Source organism: Clarias gariepinus, chromosome 3 (genome assembly GCF_024256425.1).
Source record: "Clarias gariepinus isolate MV-2021 ecotype Netherlands chromosome 3, CGAR_prim_01v2, whole genome shotgun sequence".
Lineage (NCBI taxonomy): Eukaryota > Metazoa > Chordata > Actinopteri > Siluriformes > Clariidae > Clarias > Clarias gariepinus.
This window is the reverse complement of record NC_071102.1, coordinates 46,967,943-46,980,000: the sequence shown is the minus strand read 5'-3', so window position 1 is coordinate 46,980,000 and position 12,058 is coordinate 46,967,943. Positions and strand designations below refer to the sequence as shown.

The 12,058-nt window shown below is 44.7% G+C and overlaps 1 protein-coding gene across 1 annotated transcript in view; it reads left to right on the top strand.

Moving 5' to 3' along the window:
* Window positions 1-12,058, top strand: part of LOC128519304 (low-density lipoprotein receptor-related protein 1B-like) — a gene marked incomplete at its 5' end in the record, with an annotated part of 288,531 nt that overhangs the window by 40,186 nt on the left and 236,287 nt on the right. Inside the window, one exon of the mRNA XM_053492987.1 lies at window positions 10,442-10,570. Coding sequence (XP_053348962.1) covers window positions 10,442-10,570 — 129 coding nt within the window. The remainder of the gene's footprint in view (window positions 1-10,441; window positions 10,571-12,058) is intronic.

Here is a 12,058-nt window from a genome sequence, read left to right as displayed (position 1 = left end):
TACCTCTCTCTTTTTCTCACTACTCGTCTCTGTCTTAGCATAATTAAAGAAAACATAGATAGAACCCTGGAAAATCCTGACAGTAAAATAGGAACAGGGTAAAAATGTTTGAAGAGAATCTCAGAAGTGCCACAGAAGAAGCCAGTATGGACGGTGAACCTGATTTGGAGCTAACAGATATGGACATGGATGATGAGGATAATGAAGACGACGTGTCTGGGGAAGAAGAGTCAGAGAACAATGCTGCTGCGACTGCAAAGAAGAGGAAGAACAGCAATAACCACTGAAATGTACACGTTAGAAGAAATCAAGATCTTTCTTGATAAAACGTTAGGAGATTCTGTAGATGTATCTGACTATTTTCCAGATACAGACACATTTCTTGATTTAATAGCAAAAGTACAAAAATCTACCACCTTAACACAACTAAGCAAAAAAAAAGAGGTTTCGCCTAAAAATGGCAATAAATCTAAGAAAAGAAAAAAAAGAAAGACTCTTAGTATTTTTTTTCATTTTTTCATTTCTTTTATCTAAGTCACATCACATGGGTGTTTTTTCAGCTGTCCCTGTATTCTTTTCCTTCCTCTTACTTTTACTTTACATGGACAGGCTAAGAGTAGGCACATTAAACATTAATGAGGGCAGGGATAGAAAGAGACAGGCTGTAGTCATACAACTCATTAAACAGAAAAATATAGACGTTGCTGTTCTACAAGAGGTGGGAAGACCAACTCTTCTTTAGTCACGGGACCAATTTCAGTGCAATTTCAGTTCATTTTTTATTTCACAAAGATTAAAAGCACTTGTTACTGAAAGCACTGAGGTAGAGCAGGGACGTGTTTTAATGTTACAAGCTGAAATCGAAGGCTTCCATTTTTTATTCATAAATGTTTATGCCTCAAACACAGGAAGTTGAGCGAGTAAAAACATTTTACAAAATAAGTGATGCAGTCACACAACATGGTAGCAACCACATCGTAGTCATGGGTGAAGACTGGAACTGCGCCGTAGATTTCACAGTAGATAGGAACGCAGAAGTGCCGCACATTCAATCTTCTGCAGTTCTAAATGACATAATTAAAACATGTGGACGTATAGATCTTTGGAGAGAAAAGAACCAAGGAATAAAACTATACTCTACACATGGATAAAAACCACTGACATGAGAATATGTGCTGCAAGACTAGACAGTTTTATATCACAAAAAACTGACAGAAACAAAGTCTTAAAGAGTTTTATTCATCCCAGTGGGTTTTCCGACCACCACATGGCCACAATAGATTTTATCTGACAAAACTAAGCCTCAATCTCACTGGTCTCAATCTTTTGGGAAGAATGGAGAAGAATAAAAGGGAAATTCACATCCTTAGGCACATGGTGGGAGGTGGGAAAAGCACAAATTAAAATGTTTTGCCAGCAATACACAATACACACAAATGTAATAAAAAAGTTGCAGTTAAAGAATAAGAGCAGGAGATAAGAAACCTAAAAAATTAAATACCTGCAAAAAATGAAAAGAAAAAAAGATACTCGCTAGAAACAAAAAGAAGGCACTACTGTAAGTTTTTATTTACATGAGCAGGCAAAGGGACCTCATCAGATCACAAATCTCCAACATCAAGACATTTATGCCCCAACCACCTACTTCTTTAACCTGGAACAGAAAATCCAACAGAACAACCAAATGCTGTACTTAAAACGTCCTAATGGCACCACAACCACATCTTGTGAAGAAATGAGAAAAATTGCAGTGGACTTTTACAAAGATCTACAGCATGAGGAGGCCACTGATCTGCAATGCAGAGAGGAACTAACAAAGGCCCTACCAAAGCTAATGGAAAAACAAAAAGAAGCATTAGACACAGACATTGAACTTCAGGAACCAGCTACTGTAGTACAGCAGCTATCTACTGGACGAGCACCTGGCATTGATGGACTCCCAGACGAATTTTACAAACATTGGGATCAGATTTACACAAGGTTTTTAACCGGTCTATAAACAATGGCAAATTACTGACAAGCTGCACACGGGCTGCCAAACACTCTGCTTCCAAAGAAGGGGGACTTAGGTGTTTTAAAAAACTGTAGACCTGTGGCTCGTTTATGTACAGACTACAAAATCCTATTAAAGTGTTTGTCAGACTAAAGGAATACAGAGGCACAATAATACACACAAGTCAGACTTATTGTCTACCTGGACGCACAATAATGGACAATGTTTTTACTGTATGATAGATAGAACTGTGTAAAATCACTTCTATAGACCAAGAGAAAGCATTCGATAGAGTGGACCACACCTATCTCTTTTATACATGAAATGCATTTGGGATGGGAACAAGGTTCATGGATCAAGCTTTTATACACAGATGCTTGTATCATGCTTAATGTTGGATGAGAACTTAGCTTGTCATGTCTGCTGGTGAAGTAAGTGGACGCAAAAAGCAGGATTAGTTCGTGACAAGTTTTATTCTTCTTTTCTTTTCCTTGAGATTAATACTCAGTACACTATATGCAAAACAAGAATTTCAACAAAGGCTACTTGGAAAACTGGGGGTCTGCAGGTGGGTCGGGTAGAAAGTAGAAACAAACAAAAGAACATAACAAACAAATCAAGCCGCAGTGGCGAGGCCGAAAACCCCGGCGTACTGAGAGTCACTCAGCCTGAACTTGACCGTGACGGCGGCAGTTAGAAAACCTCGGCCGGGACCCTTCCCTGCAGACTCCGCTCAGTCCTGAAAAAACACATACACACATTAAAACATTTAAGCCACGACAGACAGAGGTGCACGTCAGTGAACAGACAACTTGAGGAGGGTTCGGCTGGGCTATAAATAGAGACACGTAAGGATGGACAGGTGATCATAATTTGGTGCTCATCACAAACCAGGGTGACATATACACACAGACACACTAGGGGGAGACAAAGGAGCGGCTCAGTAATCCGGTGACCCAGATCTTACCCTCCCGGGCTGAGTTGGCAAGGATGTTACAGTACCCCCCCCCTTAGGACCGGCATTCCCAGGGGGGTGCTAAAGCCCTTTCCGTGTGATCGGAGGGAGTGAGGACCTACCGGCCTGATGGAATTGCCGGCGGGTGGGTCGACCCGGGGGTCGTGGTGCTGGGCGATCCGGCCGGGCTCGATGGAAATCGTTTATGAGTTCTCTACTCATAATGTCCCGAGCCGGGACCCAGCTCCTTTCCTCCGGGCCGTACCCCTCCCAATCCACCAAATACTGGAGGGAGCCCCCTCTCCTCCGAGAGTCCAACAACTCTTTTACTCGATACGCCGGGGCACCCGCTATTTCCACAGCCCCGGGGATCGAAGGCTCTGCGACGCCTCCGTCTAGGGGTCCCGGAATCACTGGCCTGAGAAGAGAAATGTGAAACACAGGGTGAATTCTCATGTGGTGAGGTAGCTGTAACTTAAAAGTGACCGGGTTTACTTGTGCAAGGATGGGAAATGGACCGATGTATCTGGGAGTGAGTTTTCGACAGGGGAGGTGCAGGTGGAGGTCCCGTGTGGAGAGCCATACTCGATCCCCTACCTGGAGCGGCGGACTTTCCCTCCGCCGTCTATCGGCATTTTTTTTAAATCTATGAACTGCTTGGGAGATCTTGGTGTGTGCTTCCTCCCATACTTTCTCCGCTCGTTGAAACCACTGATCCACCATAGGGATATTGGTGGGAGTGGCATCCCAGGGACAGAGCGGTGGTTGATGCCCTAGCACACACTGAAACGGTGTCATGCCGGTCGAGGAGTGTCGTAACGAATTCTGCGCATATTCCGCCCAGATTAAACAGTCTGCCCATTCATGTTGTCGACTACTACAATATGCTCGGAGGAACCTTCCGAGTTCTTGGACAGTCCGCTCTGCTTGTCCATTTGACTCAGGGTGGTAGCCTGACGTCAGGCTAACTGTGGTTCCCAATTTCTGGAAAAAAGCTTTCCAGACCCGTGCGATGAATTGGGGACCACGATCCGAAACAATATCCTCCGGGATACCGTAGTAACGAAACACTGAATCGAATAAGCTTTCTGCTACCTGGAAGGCTGACGGGAGAGAACTAAACGGAAGGAAACGACTTCCCTTCGAGAATCGATCTACCACCACAAGAAAAGTTGTGTACCCCTTTGACACCGGCAAATCCGTGACAAAGTCCACGGCGATATGGGACCACGGTCTGTTAGGTGTAGGTAGGGGCATTAATTTACCAACTGGCAACCTACGGGGGTTTTTGGTTGCGGCACATGTTGCACAAGATAAAACGACTGTTCTCACGGTTTCCCGCAATTTTGGCCACCAGAACTTAGGTTCTAACAGGTGGATGGTTCGTGACACGCCGGGGTGACCTGATGCGAGGCTTGTATGCGCCGCGATCGTCACTCGTTCGCGTAGAGGCTCCGGAACGTACGTTCGATTCGGAGGACATCCCTTGGGCGCGGGGTGGGACCGCGCCAGCTGGGCTATCTCCGAATCGATGTCCCACACGATCGGAGCCACCACGAGTGACGATGGCAAGATGGATTTCGGATCGTTGTTGTGATCCGGCGCCGGATAAAATCGAGATAGCGCGTCTGCTTTTTTATTACGAGAGCCCGGTCGATACGTGATAATAAAATGAAAACGCGTGAAGAACAGCGCCCATCGGGCTTGGCGAGAGTTCAATCTTTTTGCTTGTTGGATGTACTCAAGATTCCGATGGTCGGTGAGTACAGTAAAAGGATGTTTAGCTCCCTCCAGCCAGTGTCGCCACTCCTCTAACGCCGCTTTTACTGCTAGCAGTTCTCTATTACCAATATCATAGTTGCGTTCGGCAGGACTTAGTTTTCGTGAAAAGAAAGCACAAGGGTGGAGTTTCGCTGGGTTGCCATGGCGTTGTGACAGCACCGCCCCCAGCCCCACTTCCGACGCATCGACCTCAACTATGAATGGCTTCTCCGGGTCCGGCAGTTTAAGAATGGGCGCAGAAGTGAAAGCATGTTTGAGTCGCTGGAAAGCTGCGCGCGCCTCCAGCGAGAACTCGCGCAGGCGCTGTGGTTTGCCCCTTAATAAACTTGTGAGCGGTGCCGCCACTGTACTGAAGCCCCGAATAAATCGCCTATAGAAATTGGCAAACCCAAGGAAGCTCTGTAGCGCCTTAACTGACTTGGGTTCCGGCCATTGTTGTACCGCCTCAACCTTGGTCGCCTCCATCTCGACTCCCTGGGGTCCTATGCGATAGCCGAGAAATGCTATTTCCTTTTGATGAAAGTCGCATTTCTCTGCCTTCGCATAGAGTCCATGCTCGCGTAGACGACGAAGGACTCCGGTTACATGCACGACGTGTTCCGCATATGACCGCGAGTACACCAGAATATCATCTAAGTATACTATAACATAGCGGTTTAACATATGTCGAAACACGTCGTTCATGAACCCCTGAAACACCGCAGGTGCGTTTACCAGCCCATACGCCATCACGTTATACTGGTAATGGCCGGATGTGGTGCTAAACGCCGTTTTCCATTCATCGCCCTTGCGAACACGTACCAGATTGTAAGCGCTACGGAGATCGAGTTTAGTAAAGATAGAAGCGCCTCGGAGTTGGTCGATCGCGGCCGGCACCAGGGGCAGTGGGTGCTTATACTTTACTGTAATAGCGTTTAGACCACGATAATCTATGCAGGGTCTAAGGCCCCCGCCTTTTTTTTCAATAAAAAAAAATCCCGCCGACGCTGGGGACGTGGACCTGCTGATGAGCCCCTGCTGGAGAGCCTCACTCACGTATTCCTCCATGGCCCGTGTTTCCACCACAGACAATGGATAAATGCGCGCGCAAGGCGGTGTTTTCCCCGGCAGGAGCTCAATCGCGCAGTCCCACGGACGATGGGGGGGAAGTCGTGCGGCAGCCTTAACACTAAACACATCTTGAAATGCTCGGTACTCAGATGGCACAGTGGTTGATAGTTGGGCGCGAGGACTTTCAATGGTAGTGGTTTGGACCATCAATGAGGATGGTTTACAAAATTTCGCGCATCTTGGGGCCCAAGATATGATGCGGGACTGTGCCCAATTAAAATTCGGGTTGTGATAGCTAAGCCATGGGAGACCTAGCACGACCGACTAGTTGACTCGATGAGATCCCCCCCCACAGTACAAACATAACCCCGCCGTTAGGCGTCGTCGGCGCTCCTGGGCCGAAAGGTGGGACGTGCCGATCTCCATCGGCTCAGGTTGATTGCTTTCACGCGGTTCGGTGGGGGGTTTGCTGAGGCTATAGCGGTGGCTTTGCTCGGCCCTTCCTGCTGCGCTTCGAGGTGGGAGGTGCCTGCGCTGGCCGCGGAGGTGCTGATCCAACTTGATGGCCAGGTTGATACTGTCGTCCAGTGACAGCCCGGCATCCCGACATGCTAGTTCGAGTTGTAGTTCAGGTTGGAGGCCGTCACGGAACCTGGCCAGCAAGCTTTTATCGCACCAGCCACTCTCCGCGGCTAGAATGCGGAATTTCACTGCGTACTCCGACACGGTCTGACTCCCCTGTTTTAGCCTCAGCAGCTGTTGTTCCCCCGATTTCCCGTGATCTGGGTGGTCGATCACCGCGCGAAAGTCTCTGAGAAAGATGTTGTAGTCGGTCGTCACTGTCCCGTCGTTGCTCCACACCGCCGCCGCCCAGTCCATCGCAGGACCCGTGAGCTGCTGCGTTATGAAGCTGACTTTTTTGGCATCCGTCAGTTCGGGATATTCCGCCAGGTACAACTCACAGGCCAGGAGAAACCTTTTACAGCCCTCAGGATCCCCCGCATAGCGTTCTGGTGGGGCGGCTCGTGGTGGTGAGTGTGCAGAGCGGGGCCTGGGAGGCGGGGATTGGGCCCATTTAAACGCCAGCCTTTCTAGGCTGGTGGCCATATCATTGACGGCTCGTGCCAAGCCGTCAATTTGTCCCTGCTGCCGGATTATGTAGTCGAGTGCGGGGGCGGTCTCATCCGGCAGCGGTATTCCTGCTGCGTCCGGGAGGGTCTGTTCATCTGTCATGTCTGCTGGTGAAGTAAGTGGACGCAAAAAGCAGGATTAGTTCGTGACAAGTTTTATTCTTCTTTTCTTTTCCTTGAGATTAATACTCAGTACACTATATGCAAAACAAGAATTTCAACAAAGGCTACTTGGAAAACTGGGGGTCTGCAGGTGGGTCGGGTAGAAAGTAGAAACAAACAAAAGAACATAACAAACAAATCAAGCCGCAGTGGCGAGGCCGAAAACCCCGGCGTACTGAGAGTCACTCAGCCTTGAACTTGACCGTGACGGCGGCAGTTAGAAAACCTCGGCCGGGACCCTTCCCTGCAGACTCCGCTCAGTCCTGAAAAAACACATACACACATTAAAACATTTAAGCCACGACAGACAGAGGTGCACGTCAGTGAACAGACAACTTGAGGAGGGTTCGGCTGGGCTATAAATAGAGACACGTAAGGATGGACAGGTGATCATAATTTGGTGCTCATCACAAACCAGGGTGACATATACACACAGACACACTAGGGGGAGACAAAGGAGCGGCTCAGTAATCCGGTGACCCAGATCTTACCCTTCCGGGCTGAGTTGGCAAGGATGTTACATAGCTGTCCTTTTAAAATGCAACGAGGGATCAGACAAGGGTGCCCACTGTCAGGGCAACTATACAGTTTGGCCCTTGAACCACTTTTATACTAACTAAGGAAAAACATGAATAGGCTATCAGAAAGTGGCATAGCAGACAAAGTAGTTGCATCAGCTTATGCAGACGATATGATGGTTTTTATTACCAAACAAGAGGATTTTCTGGTCCTTCTTCAATAGCATTAAACTGTCTTTAGGTCAGTGACAGGAAAAAACAAGTTCACAAACTTCCAGAGAACATGCCATGGGGAAGAACAGGTATTAAGTACCTGGGACACAAAAAAAATACTTGCAAAAAAACTGGGAGGGATTGGTGGAGAAGGTATGTGCAAAGTTGTCAAAATGGACCTAAGTTATGCCCCAGCTGTCTTACACGGGGAGGGTGCTGGTCGCCAACAACTTGGTTGCCTCGATGGTATGGCACAGGTTCACAGCTCTTAAAGCACCAGAAACAACAGTCAGAGAGATTAAGAGGAGGATAGTGGACTTGTTCTAGAACAAGCACCACTGGACACAGCACCAGTTCTCTACCTGCTGATACAGGAAGGAGGCCAGTCAAGCCAAATAACAACCTTCCGTCTTCAGACAGCACAAAGCCCGCTTTACGAAAAAGAGACCACATGGACCTACACAGCATGTCTACTACTTCAAAAAGTTAAGGATTTAAAATATGACAGACATTTGTTCATAATGGACTTAAATGAGATAAGGACATCAAAGACAACAAAGTTTTATTGGACAGTTTTAAATGTGTGGTCTTCACTTTTAAGAATCAGCAGAACAGGGGACTGGCCATTTAACAACCCACTGATTCCAGCAAAAATCCTGACATCCTACGTCAACGGTTTCAAAAAGCTGGAATTACAAAGCTTGGGGACTTGAGGACTGGTGAAACATGAAAACCTACAACTATACTTGGGGAAGAGAAAAAAATCCAGTCTCATCAACTGCTGCAGAGAATGTTAAAAGAGGTGATTCTAGCACTGCCTCCAGAGTTTAAGGAGACTTTGGAATGGGGATTTGAAGGGGACTGGCAACCCTTCCCCCCCTCTCCATCTTAGCAGCAGCAGAACAACCAGAAGCCACGAAAGAATACTGTCCTTCAAGGTACCTTAACTGACAGACTTGCCACCAAGAGATCCCTATACACAGTCAGTGTATTAGAACTCTCAGGCCGGAGTGAAGGAGTCGGGGTGGTCGGTTCTGCTGGCACCACGCTCTTCCCCACGAGGCAGCCGGAGGTCTCTGTACAAACCCCCTGTGGAGAAGCGCACAGCCGATCTACAATGGAGGATGGTGCACGGGGCCGTGGCCACAAACAGACACACAGCACATATCGACTCCACCGTAGCTGTAACATGTCCCTTCTGTGTCAGGGAGGAAACTTCAGACCACCTTTTTTTTTAAGATGTGAGAGGTCAAGGCCAATGTTCTATACTTAAAAAAAAATGGACAGCAAATTTTGATCAAATCTTAACAGAAATTTTTAATATTTTTGGCCCAAAATACTCAGCTGCAAACAAAGAAAAGATTTGCATAACTAACTTTCTAATTGCCAAAGACTAACTGCTAAAAAACTGGCCACATGGCTTACAAGAAAAAAACGAAATGAAAAAGGATGGCACCCTAAACCCAGAGCTCATGCTTAAAACGCTTCTAAAGATCAGACTGAAAACTGAATTCGCATATGCAACAACGACAAACAAACTGCAGGACTTTTATAAAGTTTGTGGATGGGGGAAATTTTATGCTGTGTGGAAAATTATCTGTTAACTTTATCCTTTTAAATGAAGGTTTATAGGTATATACACTCAGTATATAGAGCTGTGAGGACATTTATTTACCCTGTTTATTTACTTATTAATTTACTTATTTTATAAAAAGCTGGAATTACAAATCTGCTTATATGTAAGCAGAGAGTAGAGTGAAGTAACATAAAATCATATACATAATGGACTTACATTATGTATTTGATTTTATCATATACATGATTTTATGTCACTTCACTCTACTCTCTGCCTCCATATACTCCAAGGTATTGTTGCTTAGATTTGACTCTGACACAGCAAAATCAAACCAATATAGAATTTCTTTTGTGATTATACTGTATATGTATCTACCATTTGTCCACAATTTTTTTTTTTTATTATTATACTTTTTAACTCTGATTACTTATGCAAAAGGTAAAATTGCTTTCTTAAAATTGACCTTTTTAATTATTTATTTAAATATTCATTCACCTATTAATTTCTTTGTGTTAATAAGACAGTCATGCCATGTATGTTTTAAAATTTAAGACACCTAAAAGTAAAAAAAGTCTATCTCTCTCTGTCTCTCTCTTTTTCTCTCTCTCTCTTTCTCTCTGTCTCTCTCTTTCTCTCTCTCTCTCTCTGTCTCTTTCCCTCTCTCCGTCTCTCTCAATCACTCAGAAGTTCAGAAGTTCAGAAGAGCTTTATTGGCATGAATGTTAACAGAAGTATTACATTGTTGCCAAAGCGATTATAGAACATTAATTACATTAATCTGAATTTATAAACCTATCACTCTCTTTCCTTATCTCTCTCTCTCTGTCTCTCTCTCTCTCTCTCTCTGTCTCTCTCTTTCTTTTTCTGTCCCTCTCTCTCTCTCTGACTCTCATGTCCAGACTCATGTTTTAGCTCAGCGTTATCAGACATGTTTTTTTAGAGATCGTAGTGTCCTGTGCATTCAGGTGTGTAATCAGGTGTGTGACGTGAGGATTCTGTGAGTTTTGGTTGATTGATGTTATCGTTTGCGGTGATCCTTGTTGTTGTTGTTGTTTATTTCAGATGGTGATGAATGTGCTGTGTACGGTGTGTGTAGTCAGACGTGTGTAAACACACTGGGCTCGTACCGATGTGAGTGTGTGGAGGGGTTTAGTCTCCAGTCAAACAGACGCTCCTGTAAAGCCAAAACCGGTGAGTGCACGTTGGATCTTCATCACATAATCATCATCATCACCATTATAATCATCATCGTCACCATCATCATCTTTATTACATCATCATACTTTTATTATCATCAATATAATCATCACCATCATAATCTTCATCATCATCATCATCGTTATCATAACATCATCATCACCATCAACATCACCCCTATCACCATCATCATCATCAACTAAGGTATTTGTGGGAATTGGCAGTAACTGGGGCGTGGTCACAGATAGTGGGTGGAGTCAAATTTGAATACATTTCATATTTGGTGCGGAGTGATGCTACAATAATGTGCTACAAAAATGCTACTAAAATGATACTTTTAATTAATCTAATGAAGGTTGCCATAGAAACACGGCTGGATGCTCACACAGTGTCAGTGAGTGTGTGCTGGACTATGCTAACAGTTTGCACGATGCTAAACAGGTGGCTCAACTTGTCTGTTGTGTCTTAGCTACATTAGCTGCACAAACTCCATTCAGGACCTAATGACATAAACTGGCTCCACTTTTGTTCAGTTTTTTGACTGTTGCTCAACAACGCCGACAACGAACACAAACAGCCATAAAAACAAACTCCTCAGAGTAAAATTTCCAGTAATGGCTGAAATGAAGGCAGTTCACGGAGGAAGAGCGCTCCTGCTCTCGGGCGGTCGACTTTTAAATCAGTTACACTTAAAATAATTAAAGCGCAGCGTGTGATGAGAAATAAGACCGGTCTTAATGAAGAGTCAATCAACGCTCGTTCACGCTGATGAAGACTGACTGTCAGCGCCAGGAATAAATAGCCACTTAATCACGCTTCTTATGCGTAAAAACCCTCTCCGAAAAATGAGGAATAATTGAAGTAGCTCATGTCACTGTTGATCATTCTTCAGTTTATAAGCCGTGTGAGAGTGTACTGCTTGGCGTCACTGATGTGTTGATGGTTAAACACACTGACAGCCTCTGATTTATAGGTCTGATCTAACCTTTACCGTCTGCTGGAGCGGCTACACTACACCACCTGCAAAATTATATTCATAATAATTATAGCTCTTAGGTTTAGTTTAAAACATACACACTGTGTTTCTGACTGCGTCTCAGTAAATTACACACACACACACACACACACACATTATAATATATTAATGCAGTAGCACTGAAACATTACTGTTTCTATAGTAACAGGTAATTATTAATATTATCACTATTTGAGTAAAATTGTAATTCTGTAAGTATCATGATTTTTTTAATATCCCAGTTTGTATTACATTTTTCTGGGATAAAAAAAAAAGTTTAATGAGGAATTAAACATTACCCGTTCCTTATAATTTTCTCACTTGAAAATCAAGGGCAGAATTTAAATCATACAAATACAACATTTAAAATTTAACTTCAAATTAAATCTAACAAAAAAGCTACAGCCGTGACCAAAAGCTATGAGAATGAAAGTTTTCGCAAAGTTCTGCTGCTTTAGTGTTTTTAG